Below are 12802 nucleotides of genomic sequence, written 5' to 3'. Positions count from 1 at the left end.
CTGATCTGCCTTGCCAATAAATAAACCAATTAATTAATCTCTCTTAAAAAAAAAAAAAGGCAGCCTCTACCACTGGTGAGAATCACTCCCCAGGAGCTGATATGGAGCACTGGGCCACTCCTCTTCACTAAACGAAGAAAGCTCAATCTTGGGGACCTCAAAATCTCCCCTGCAGGAGGTAACTGAGGAGTTTTAAACAGATAGCAAAATTATGAAAGCAGGGCTCCAAAGAAATCTTTGCCTTTAGTATGTGAGTGGTCTGGTGAGTGGTTCTCCAAGTGTGGCTCCTGGGATGACGCTACCAGCATCTTTGGGGACCTTGTGTCCCAGCCACCCCAAGCTGCCTGGGCCCAGCAAACTCTGTCCTAACAAGCTCTCGGGGTGATTCTGATGCTTCAAAGTGTAAGAACCAGTAGATGAGGGGAGGCTGTTGGGGACTGCAGGAGTGAGCGTCTTACTCAGATCCCGATCCCAGCCACCATGTGCTCATGGTGAGCTGGGCCCAGGCCCACCTGGATTCGGGGACTACTTCCTTTCGGGTGAGTACACCGAGGTGGGGGGAGTCTCTGGGACTGGGTGGGTCCGGGGCCCACCCATCGCCCTCATTGGGCGGTGGACGGGATTGGGGTGGGGCGCAACCTTGGGCCTGCGGGTTTAAACTTCAGCAGCCAGGAGGCTGCTGGGGGCTGCAGGAGGGAGCGTCTTGCTCAGATCCCAATCCCAGCCACCATGTGCTCATGGTGAGCACCTGGCAGGGGAGCTCTGGGGTATTGGTTGTCCGAATCGCTGCTTTGGTAGCTCCAGGCTGACTCCACTGTTTCTGGGATCTGAGTCAATCCTAAAGATTCCCAATGCCAGTAACTCTTCCTTTGAAGAACTTCTAATCACTTAACAATTCTGAGCTGTGAACACCTATCATGCAAAAGATAAGCTCAGGCTTGTCTAGCAGGATATTGTTTTGCCTGACATGATGATGGTTCAGGAGACTGGTCACATTAGGCAGGTCCATAATATCAACTAGCACTTTAGAACCTTATCCTGGGGTGGATTCTGTGCAGGATGTGTGGGCCACACCCTGTAGAAAGTTTAGCCCCACTAGTAAACCTAAAAGTTTGGGAGGTTATGGACTAAGCTAGGCGTGACCAAGGAGCCTGCCATCAATCACAGGTAAAGGGACCCACGACAGACTGGACTGGGCAAGGCAACAGCACCCAAATGTGCATCCTGAATAGGGTGTGGGGTGGGCCGGGCTGCAACATTCACCAGCTCATACAAGGCCAAATGGAAGGCCAGAGTACACCGGGCACTGGCCTAAAACCCATTGGCATGTATGAGAACTGGGTGTGGGAGTGGATCAAGTGGAGGAACTTGGGAAACTCCCCTGGCGAGTCATAGCTCTCGCTGGTGAACACGTGGTCCAGATCTGGGGGTCGGACAAGCAGGGCACAGTAAATTGGTAATGGACAAGTACAAGAGCCAAGTGGGATGGGGGACAGACTGGTCTACTGCTACACATACTGCCAAACCAGGGTAGGGGGTGGGCCTGGTGGGGGTTATTGTGGGTCGCCCCGACTAGGCTGCAGCTCCCACTGGTTGTTGTAAGGGCCGAGTATGTGCTGGGCAGAACCAGACTGGACTGCAACACCCATTGGTTCCAGTGCAACTCGGGACTGAAAACAGAACCAACCCAGCAATTGCAACCACCAGCTGATCGGGGTGATGGACTGTGCCAGGCCCTGTGCTTGCTAGAACATACAAGAATCTGGTCTGGGAATACCTCAAGGTTTCTTTGGAGATCTCCCCAATCGAACTGCTGGACTCAGAACTCTAAACCAAGAAAAGACAGAAGACAGAACGGGTCACTCATTCATCTCAGCTATATGTTGGCAGCGAAATATGGGGCAAACGGAGACTTTATGATGGACCATATCAATCAGTGGACGACTTCATCAAGCAAAACTGGCAGCGATTCATAACTGGAGAACTATTAACACCACTTGAGCAAATATCTCAGAGCATGCCCCACATCCGGGACTTGGGATGGGCGGGAAACCGGGTGGGGCTTCTCCCTCAATATTCCCCTTTACCTCAGATACACGATGGAAACAATATGGACATAATAGTATTACCCACTTCCCTATTCCCCCTGAACCTTTTTTTGTTAACCATAATTAACTATGTAAAGATTGTCAACAACTATACAATAAAATAAAATAAATTTTTAAAAAGATAAATAAAAAAAAAAAGAACCAGTAGATGAAAGACACAATCTGGCTCAGAGCTGCTTGCAGATGTAAAGGTTCTGCCTTTGCTCTGCCTGTGGTACCCCAAGGCCCTCTTCGGCATTGCTTAGCTCCATTGTGAATCCTTTGGGCTGAGAAAGTAATACTTAAGAGCATCTTCAAAATAATCCAGCATGGAGGCAGTTGTTTTTAATATTTATTCAATTTCTTTCATCTAATTGGGAAGCAAAGATACCAACAGAGAATATTGGTTTACTCCCCAAACACTCACAGCAGCCAGAGCTGGGCCAGGCCAAAACCAGGAATCCAGTACCCTAAGCAGGTCTTCCATGTGGGTTGCAGCAAGTTGGAAAGAAGCATAATAGTTGGGAAGTGAACTGGTATTCCAACGTGGGATGCAAGCAATTCAAGCAACAGCTTAATTCACCACACCACAATGCCTGCTCCAGAAAACAAACTTGAGCGAAGTGGGTGGATCCTTACTGCTCTACTCCCCAAACCCATCCATGATAGTTCGTGCCAAGTTAATATTTTGCTTTCACATGTACTGCTGTGTTTTACTCAAAATGCAACTGGATAATTTATTCCACTATAATGCTGATATTATTTAGATCCAATGAAGCCTGTTCTGCCAATTTCCTGAAGTGGGGGGTGTATTTCCATAATTAGTGGCACCTCCCCCCATCCACACTTCAGCCTCTGGAGGGTTTATGTGGTACAGAAGAATCAGAGGTCCCCTGTGAGGCTCCACGTCCAAATGTGTGCCCTCTCTGAAAGGAGGGAAAACCTGCTCTGCCCTGGATGAGGAGGGGTCTTGGCACAGGTGGGGCAGCCCCACACCAAAGCAAACCACCCACCCCCTCCTGTCTTGGACAATCATCTTCACTTCATCACCCTTTGACTTGAAAGACCCACTTTCCTCAAAGGAGGAGGAGAATAAGCAGAAAAATAATAGATTCATCTACCATATGGTCCACAATGAAGAAACATGGCTGCATTTTTCTTGTTTGCTTACAGCTACAAATGGTGACCAGATGGTTCAAGTGAGTTGATCACATGCTTATCCTTAGGTAATCACACTACTTGGTTAACTTGATGGTTAACTTTGTGGCCATGTAGGTTACATGCTCATAGAATACTTGATCTTCAACTGAACTTCAGCTGAATCTCTCAGCCCACCCTATAATAAACATGCTTGATGTTTATTATACATCAACATCCACATAGTTGATGTTCACCAAAGAATCTAGAACAATCTTTGCCTAAAATATGCCCATAATAGAGGAAAACTCTGAAACTGTAAAATCTCATTGACAGTTTTTTTTTAAATATTCATTTCATTCTTACTGGAAAGGCAGTTATGGAGAGGAGAGACAGAAAGATCTTCCATGTGTTGATTCACTCCCCCAAAATGCGGCAAAGGCCAGAGCTGAGCCAATCCGAAGCCAGGAGCTTCTTCCAGGTTTCCCACTTGGTTGCAGGGTTCCAAGGTTTTGGGCCGTCATCTACTGCTTCGCAGGCCATAATCAGGAAGTTTAATGAGAAGTAGAGCAGTCAAGACACAAACAAATGCCCATATGGGGTCCCAGTACTTGCAGGTGGAGGATTAGCTTACTGAGCCACCATGTGGGCTCCTCATCAATAGCTTTTCTACACATGAAGAAATCCCAGAAAAGCTCCAGAAGCAATGGCCTTTGTCTAAAGTGGCTTCAAGCAAGACAGCATCAAACAGATAAAAGCCCTAATGGCTGGCTCCACACAATGTTGCTGGCTACCTGTCCCACAATGTCTCTGACTTCAGTAAGCATTGTATATTGTATGAGACAAAGTAAACAGGACAAAGGGCAACCTTTATACACCCAACCACTTCCCCCAACACACAAAATTAGATTTCTCCTGTACTCCATCGAGTATCAACCACATATTGTTTTATAGTTTGCTAAGACTGAAAGCACCATGAAGATGTAATTAGTGCTCATTGGGTAATTATTGGATAGCTGGACAAATGAACACCAGGAAAAACCACTATAAAATTAAGGAAAATGTGGTAAATGCTATATGAGAAAAAACAAGGAGTCTAACATAGATTAGCTGCACAAGAGGACATTCAAGACAATAGCATGAAAAGTAAGTTGAATTTTATAGGCAAAGGTAAGTGGGAAGGCTTCCAGGTGGCCCAAGTCCAGTATCTCAGGAAACAAGAGGAGGAGGCCAGAAGCAGTGGGTGGCATGGTTGGGGCTAAGTGTTGGACAGTAACAGGTCATGCAGCTGGAAACAGGTTAGAAGCCACCCAGTGATGCCAATCTGAGATGCTTTTTTTTCTTCTCACCATTTCTTGGAGGCTGAGGACTCCTGGGAGTTTTAATAGCAAATGTACATGATGAAGACAACAATCAGCAAAAATAAATGAGGAGACATTTTCCATAGGCAGTGAAGTCATATTCTGAAACATTTCCATTATATCAAAGTCTGTTGAAATAGACCTACCTTAGGGTGAAATGTACAACCTTGTAATTCCCATATTTCTCTCCAATAACTTAACCTTAATACCCTGTAACTCATGGAAAAAATTTTTGCAATCAACCTTGAAAGGATGGATAATTCCAGGATGCATTGCATCGGGCATGAGGAGGTCATAATTTTGGGAGTTGGTTAGTTAATGCACTCGACCCTGATGACAAGAAACATAGCTCAGTGGTTGTAGGATTTCCTCTAACGTGTACACAGCTTCTTGGGTTAGCTCAGTGTGGCAACTTGTAAGTATTACCCAGTGTTTGCTCATTTCTCAAACACCTGGAACCAGAGCCACTGTGTTCACACAGACTGGTATGCACACCCTTTCTCAGATCATGGAAAAGGAAGCAGATTAACTTTCTAACTTTCCTTCTGAAGCATAGATAACAAAGAAGTCACATCGACTCTTGTGAATGGCAATTTGCAGAAATAACAGTGAGAAAAATACAGGAAAAATTGTATCAGAAGAGTACTCTTGCATGGGTTTGGGATAAACACACATGTACACACACACACACACACACCATCTGACAAGTATATTCCACACTCACCTACTATTGACTGTCAGCCATCACATTGGTTAGCTGTTCATCACTATAATAAAACACCTGAGACAGATGAATATTACTTATAAAGAAGAAAGAGAGGTTTATTTTAGCTCATGATTCTAGGATTCAAAGTGCAAACAGTGTAACCCAGGCTTTAACAAATGTTCCCCTGAACTACATCACATCACGGCAAGAGTGCACATGTGTTGTTGTGTCTGTGTGGTCTCTTCCCCTTATAAAAGCCACCAGAATTCAATCATGGGGGCTCCACCCTAGTGACCTAATCTGATTGAATCACTTCCCAAAGGCTCCACCTTTAAACCCCCACAGTCTGATTACATTTCCACCCTCTTAGTAACATCACTTTAGGACTTTGGTTTGAACTCCCACATGAAATCAAGGAGACAAATCATATTTCAACTATAACTAATTCCAAAAAAAAAAGTCCCATTAGATTAGAGACACAAACATTTAACTCATTCTCTTTCACTATACAACAGACAAGGAGGTGGAGCTGGCAACACTCAAGATTTATAGCCAAAAGGCTTGAATTCAAGTTGTGAGTCTGCCACTTAGTTGAGCTTGAGCAAACCAACTTCTCTGGAAAACGGGGCCAGATTATCTTTTAGAGTTTTAAGGAGCAAATGAAAGAACATGTATTAAGGACCTAGGTAAACCAAAATATGTTGAAGAGATACAAATTTCTGTGGCTGCCCAAAAGCTGTGTTGTCATCGAGTTGCAGAGTGAGTCACCTTCCAACATTCAATCACTACTACATACTACATCCCTGTTCTTCCGTGGTGGACTAAGGCATTCTGTTAAAACTTGCGAAAACATAGATCAGAAGGACCAATCTTTATACACTTTTTAAAGTGTTTCACGCTTGAGCTTGAAGTTACTTGTTGAGATCAGCTACTTTTACTAGACTTGTCTTTAGGAAACAGTTTCATTGCATATCCTTTGTTTTTCTCCAACTGTTGCTTGTACATATTCTTTCCAAATCTTTTATCAACCATAAAGGCAAATATTTATTTCAATGCCCTCCCCCACAAACCTACACATTTTCATGACAAGTTCTGGTTTAGGTTTATGTATGATACGGCATTGAATTCAGACACACAGAGATTCAAACCCAGCCTCCTCACTGGCCAACACAATGACTCCATAATCCAGCGTCATCCATCATCAGCCTGGCCCCCAGGGTTTCTCAGACATTAGATTAAACATGTACAAACCCCAAACCTACACCACTAAAATGTCCAAATGCCTCCCAGTGATTTTGAAGAATCTGACCTTTCCTTTCCCACAACTTTCTCTACACATCACCCCATGTTGTCAAGGCCCTACTGTCCTGTCATGCCTTGTAACTCAGCTCCTTCACTGGCCCCTGTAAGCAATTCCCCTTATGCGACATTTTGTCATCTTTAGGACCCTTCACTATAGATCGTCAAGGATCAACAGACGGAGTCACCTCATGGCTTGTCAAGACATTCCTCCTGACTAGAATATCTGTAGTCCTGCAGGGTCCTGGTGAAAGCAATTGTTGCTGTATTAGTCTGATGGACTTTGGATTCTAGATCCCTACTGATGTGATCCCTGTCAACATCACAGAGCTCATGATGTGCCTCCCTCCCCCTCAGTGCAACACTGGCCTCCTTTATGTTCTTCCAACGGCCAAGTCCATTTTCACCTCAAAGTTTTGCCCTCACTTTTCCTTTTGCCTAGGTCCTTCTTCTAAGCCTTTGCTTGCTAACATTGTACCATTATCCATGAAACAGTCATATGAAATTGAACAATAGTATTAGGACAAATCCTTTAAAGCCTTGTAGACCCTCTTAAGGAGCCTGGACTTTTTTCACTTAGAAGTGGTTACCTTATTTAAATAATTAAAAATTAAAAATATAGTTGCACTTAGAACCAGAAACCACGAAATTTCAGATCCATGAACATTTAAAATATGGAACGCTTCACGAATTTGCGTGTCATCCTTGCACAGGGGCCATGCTAATCATTTCTGTGTCATTCCAATTTTAGTATATGTGCTGCCGAAATGAGTACTGGACTTTTTTTATATTTCAAGAGCACTAGGAATTCAGTAAGTGGTACTAAGTAGAATAACAAAATCTGATACTGTTTGTCAAAGTATCATACTAGCTTCTCAATGGAGAAAGGACTGGAGCCAAAGAAAGACTAGGAGATATAAAGTGTAGAAGAAAAAAATTGAGACAGAAAGGTACCTGTTAATATACATTGAAATGTTTGTGACTTGGACCAAGAGAGATGTACAGGGAAATGAGATTTAGAAATAAAACCAGCAGGGGTTTCTAGTGGATTGGGTTAATCTACCCATTCATGGACCAGACATTCTAATAAATGGCAGTGAGCAAAACAGACAGGTATCCCTGGTCTCTTGAAGTTTATATTCTGATTGCTGAATGTGTATGGAACTGGGCCTTTAAATAGTAGTAAAAAATAGATGAAATTGCTTCCACCTATGAGAAATTATGTAAGCCAAGGGTACAAGACTACAAGCATTTAGAACGTACCAGGGACTGCGCTGACAGGCCCAGAAGTTCTGCAGCAAGGGCCAGGAAAAAGCCTTAAGAATTTTTAAATTTTCTGTAAAGCCAACATAAGGTATTAATGGCTTTTAAACAAACCTTTAATGTGACCAGAGGCTAGTTAAGCAAAAGGGAAGTAAATGATTTGTAAAAAAAATCATTATAAACAAAAAGTTACCATGGCCTGTCCATTGAATGTCAGGATCGAGGACACATTTGTACTCAAATACATGGTCTTTTTTTATATTTTATTAAGTGATTTTTTAGTATTACTCTCTTAAATTAAGATTTTCAGTGAATACCAAAGTCCAACAAAATCAAGTTAGTATTCAATTTCCCATTCATAAGTGCATTCATAAAAATCCTTCAATAAAAAATGCATGATAATTGTCCTTCAATAAGAGCCACATGGCAAACTTACAAAGGGGTCAATCTAACTGATAAAGAAATTTGTTTTCCAGAATCCAGGTGGCTTACCTGGGATTGCTGAATCCCAGAAGAATGGCAAAATGAGGATGACAGAGTTTTGATTTGGTCAGATGCATAATTGGCATATCATGTTACACACACACCTCCAACAACCCAACCAGGGGAACCAAGCCTCCTTTGAACATTTGCAGTTCTGCATCTAAGATTGCACCTTGGCATTAAAATAGCAACTCATGAAAATAGTAACAGTACAGTTTTGTGTCATGAGATGAGACCTTTTGCCAGCGACCCTGCGACAGCCATTCAGCCGACACAGAAACTTTGCTGACCTGCACTGAGGGGACTCTTCCAGGGCCAGCATTAGGTGATTCTCTTTTCCCTGATAGTGGTTCCATGAACCTCCGTGGGCGGGGGGTGGGAACAGCAGAACCTGAGGCTGTGCTAGTGTGAGCTGACATGAAGTCAACCAAGAGAAGGCAGAGAAGCCCTGCAGAGTCCCACATCCCACACAGGAGCAGTGACGGCTCCAGGGCAGAAGCAGAACACAGTGCAGAACACAAACAGTTCATGCAAACACATCGGCTCCCCCAGCTCTCCAGGACTTCAAGTCAAGCTTTCCTTCACTGCCACAGTCACTGCTCTCTAAGGAATGGACAAGACGTTGGTCTTGTTTCCCCCAAAGACTCCTGGGATTACAGGTGGGCTCCCACCTGAGGTTCGCCATAGGGAGGCCTGCCTTCTCCTGTGTACCTGGGCGTGTGTCCACTGTCTCCTTTCACCACAAAGAATGATGCTTCTTGAGCTGCCTTAGCTTTGGCTGATCCTCCCGATGAGAGATGGAGATAGGAAGACGAGTCTAAACCACAAAAGACAAAAGGAAAACCTAAGCACTAAGCACTGAATATTCCAAAATGCTCAGGGGAAGTTCTTTGGGCTTTAAGTAGATGGAAGAAGATTTTTCAATGGTTTCAGGAAAACAGGCTACTTCAGCCATACCAGGGTGAATGCTGTGAAGAAGCCATGGTTTCCCTATATTTCAAGAAGAGCTGCCAGAGAGATGCAATAGACTTCATGCTGCCTGGATGTAGACACTGCATTTCCCAGTGCTTGGCGTAATTACTTTGCAAAATTTAATTAGTTCCCACTCTCCAGTTGAATTTTCTGTAAAAACCTAACAAATAGTTGACCTTTAGCCACACTTTCCAGTTGCTCCTTGTTTTCCCAAAGTGCATGAGCAATTGTGCCTGATTTCACACACACACACACACACACACACGGGACAAATTAATGACTTAATCCATCAATTGTGCCAACCCAGTAGGGTACAGATAAAATAGATCTTACTTAAGGTATTTTTCAGTCCTTTATTATTTTTTTTAAAAAGTCAATACTACAAAAAGAAAACAAACAAAAAAACAAACACCCATTACAAAAAAGGGGAGGGGATTGGTGAGCAGGAAACAAATTAATACCACGTGATATTTTCTCTTGTCGTTTAAACCAACTATTCATTGGAAACCTCCTGCTTGTTCTTGTGTGCATCCTGAAGTTTATTCATGCAGTAATCTTCCAGAGATAGCCTTTCATTCAACTCCAAAGATTTTATTGGCCTTTCAGGAAATCCAAAATCTCAAAGTGCTAAAGTCACATCAAGATGTAATCCCAGCTCCTAGAGCCTGTCACCTCCCAGTTTGAAGCACTGAAACCCACAAAGACACCTCTCTTTACCTCTAAGGGAGGTGACACATTTGGCAATGGGGGAGGAACAGCAGAAGGCAGGCCAATTCAGCACATTCATTTACTCCCAGGCTCAAGCAATTAACTACCTTGAGAGCCAAAAATGAAGGCTTTAAAGAACTACCGAGACTAGAAACAGTGCACACAGCCTTGCCTAACAGAGTTCACAAGAATGAAAGACAAAGTAACAATAGCCTTGGGGACGAGGCAACCTTCGGGTGGGGAGAATGAAACCACAAAGCTGTTCTAAGCACAGTACTCCACTTCTTCACGTAGACCACAATTTGCCAAAAACCTGTGATCAGACTCAGCCCCACGGCTCCCAGGAGCAGGAGGAGCCCCACACCGGTCCAGCCCTGAGTGGCAAAGAGGGTCTGAAAGGGTGTTTAAGAGCCTGAGTCTTCAGTTTCCTCTGCCTGAGTGAAATACAGCTCTGTTCAGCCCAGGTACTTCAGGGTTAAAAAAAGAATGTGCTTTTTGGATACAGCTGGAAGCTATTAGCAACTTTGAGGCCATCTCAGTAACCGAGTTAGAGGGTGGGTGGCCTGGCAGGGCTCCTGGATCCAGGCGTGTAATCACAGACTCTTAGCACGGGATGGGGTTTTATTTCCACCTCCCTCCCCACGTAGAAATCCCCTCTCATGTACACTTCCACCAGCAGTCATTCACGGCTTCACAAGGCAGCCCATTCCTTCAAGGGCAACTGCAATTCCTAGAAAGTTCCTCTTGGCAAAATTCACCTCTATAGAAAGTTTAAACCTTTGAAGTTCTAGGTCAGCCCTCCAGGGTCATAGCACACAGCAGTCCTACTTAGAAATTCAGCCATCATTTGCCTCCAAAGTCTTACTTACCTCCTTATGGCCAAGTGACCCATTTCTGCCAACTCAAACTGATGGTCCCCAGACTCCTCTGGAGCCCCTGCTCGCTCGCTCTCGCGCTCTCTCTCTCTCTCTCTCTCTCTCTCTCTCTCTCTCTCTTTCTCTTTTTCTTCATGTATTTATGTGTTTTGATTACTCATCAGGACCAGAGCTGGACCAGGCAGAATCCCAGAGCCAGAAAATTGATTCAGGTCTCCAATGCAGGTAGTAGGAACCAAGTTAGTGCGCACTAATACGAGTGTGCATTAATAGGGAGCTGGAACCAGGAGCAAACCCAGAACTCAAACCCAAGCACTGCAACAGGGGACCCAGATATTCCAAGAGGCACCTCCTTGCTCATTCTTTGGACTGTTCACGTTTCAGAGACCTTTCTGGAGAGTGGAGCCCAGCTCTGAACACACTACCAACTTGAAGGGCACCAGGAGAGTGTTGTCAAAGAGACCTCTTCACTCGGGAGTTTTTGAATGAAAATCTTGGAAGGGATGCTGCAGCACTACCCCACTTGGACACCGTCACCAGGGCACCTGCTCCACCTCATCCCAGGCAAAGCTCAGTTGCAGAAGAGCCATCCTGTGCAGTGCGGATGAAGCCCAGAGGGAGGGAGGCCAGTGAATGCACTGCCCCTGCCTGCGCAGCTTTCCGCCGGTGGTGGGGCAGGAGAGAAAAGTTCACTCCCCAGAGTGACCCCAGATCTGGACCTAGGGGATCCCCTCGGACCAAAAGATTTTTCACCCTATGTCCCTGTGTCTAAAGTCTCTCTGCTGTACCCCACATCCTGCCCAACCCAGCATACACACCCTCCTGCCTCCTGTTCCTGGTCTTGTCAATTCACTCCCTCCCACCAGCCCGGAGGCCAACCTCTCTACACCCACAGTCCTCTTGCTCGCCCTTTCTGGAACGCCTTTCCTTCCACCCACAAGTTGTCTGAGTTCTTTCTTTTTTCCCTGGACCAATTATAGAGCACCAGAACAGCCAGTCCTCTCCTGCTAGTCCCCGTGGCAGTTCATTTCCCAGAATTCACTTCTTCAATTAACTGACCGTCTGCAAAAGCACAGGAATTAGCCTTTTGTTTTTGCTCTCAGCAGGTTAAATGCCATGCCTGGCCTCTACTGTTCATTTGGTCTGAGGAATGTCCTCATTAGGGCTTGGCTTTCGTTATGTGGGCAAGATGCGGGGTCAGCTCGAGCCCTGCCTTTTACAGATTAAGTAAATGGACAATCGAGTCATGACCTAATGGAGTCACTTCATATAGAAGCTGATACGGCAAGGTGTAATTTTGATCTTATCTTGTATTCCCAGCTGTGCCTCAGATCAACTGTGATGTCAAAGCTGGCAAGATAATCAATCCTGAGTTCATTGTGAAATGCCCTGCTGGCTGCCAAGACCCCAAATACCACGTTTATGGCACTGACATCTATGCATCCTACTCCAGCGTGTGTGGGGCAGCAGTGCACAGGTGGGTAGCTCTGAGCTGCTTAATAACTTGCAATCAAGGTGCTGGCAGGGAGCAGCCCATGCAGAGTCTCTGTTTAGCGAGCAAAACCATACAAATTTAACTAAGCAGGTTGCACTGTGTTGCACAACCCCACCCCAAAGGGGTGACCCAGAAGCTGTGCATGAGAAAAGATGAAAGACTTCTCATTACATTGTAATAGGGAGGGAAATATTACCCTTCTGTGTTCACCATGAGGAAACCAAAGTGATTAGTGATGCAAAGCTGAGCGAGGAAACAGTAGGGATGTGGCCAAGGAAGGCCGTGGAGTTTGCAGGAAGGACCATGTCTCAGAGCTATGATGATGGCCTGGAGACAAAGGAAAGATGAGAGGGAGGGGTGACAGGTGGCACCACCTGACCAGTGGCTGGTCTGGGATCCTGGAAAGAGCAGGAGCT

General features: G+C 44.9%; 1 protein-coding gene and 1 non-coding gene across 3 annotated transcripts in view; one reads left to right on the top strand and one right to left on the bottom strand.

The window, feature by feature from the left end:
- VIT (vitrin) overlaps positions 1-12802 on the top strand; it is a 103110-nt gene that overhangs the window by 28832 nt on the left and 61476 nt on the right. The window contains exons 1-2 of one of the 2 annotated variants that reach the window (XM_058668090.1): positions 11939-12118; positions 12212-12368. In XM_058668090.1, the coding sequence (XP_058524073.1) occupies positions 12070-12118; positions 12212-12368 (206 nt within the window). In that variant the 5' untranslated portion in view covers positions 11939-12069. Of the gene's footprint in view, positions 1-11938; positions 12119-12211; positions 12369-12802 lie in introns of those variants that run through there. The other variant, XM_058668091.1, reaches the window with a different exon arrangement.
- LOC131481068 (U6 spliceosomal RNA) lies at positions 7259-7365 on the bottom strand. The gene has a single exon (XR_009246009.1). It is a non-coding gene; the product is annotated as a U6 spliceosomal RNA (small nuclear RNA).

The sequence above is a fragment of the Ochotona princeps genome, chromosome 8, assembly GCF_030435755.1.
Source record: "Ochotona princeps isolate mOchPri1 chromosome 8, mOchPri1.hap1, whole genome shotgun sequence".
Lineage (NCBI taxonomy): Eukaryota > Metazoa > Chordata > Mammalia > Lagomorpha > Ochotonidae > Ochotona > Ochotona princeps.
Note: the sequence above shows the minus strand (reverse complement) of the source record. Positions and strands in the feature narration are given on the sequence as shown.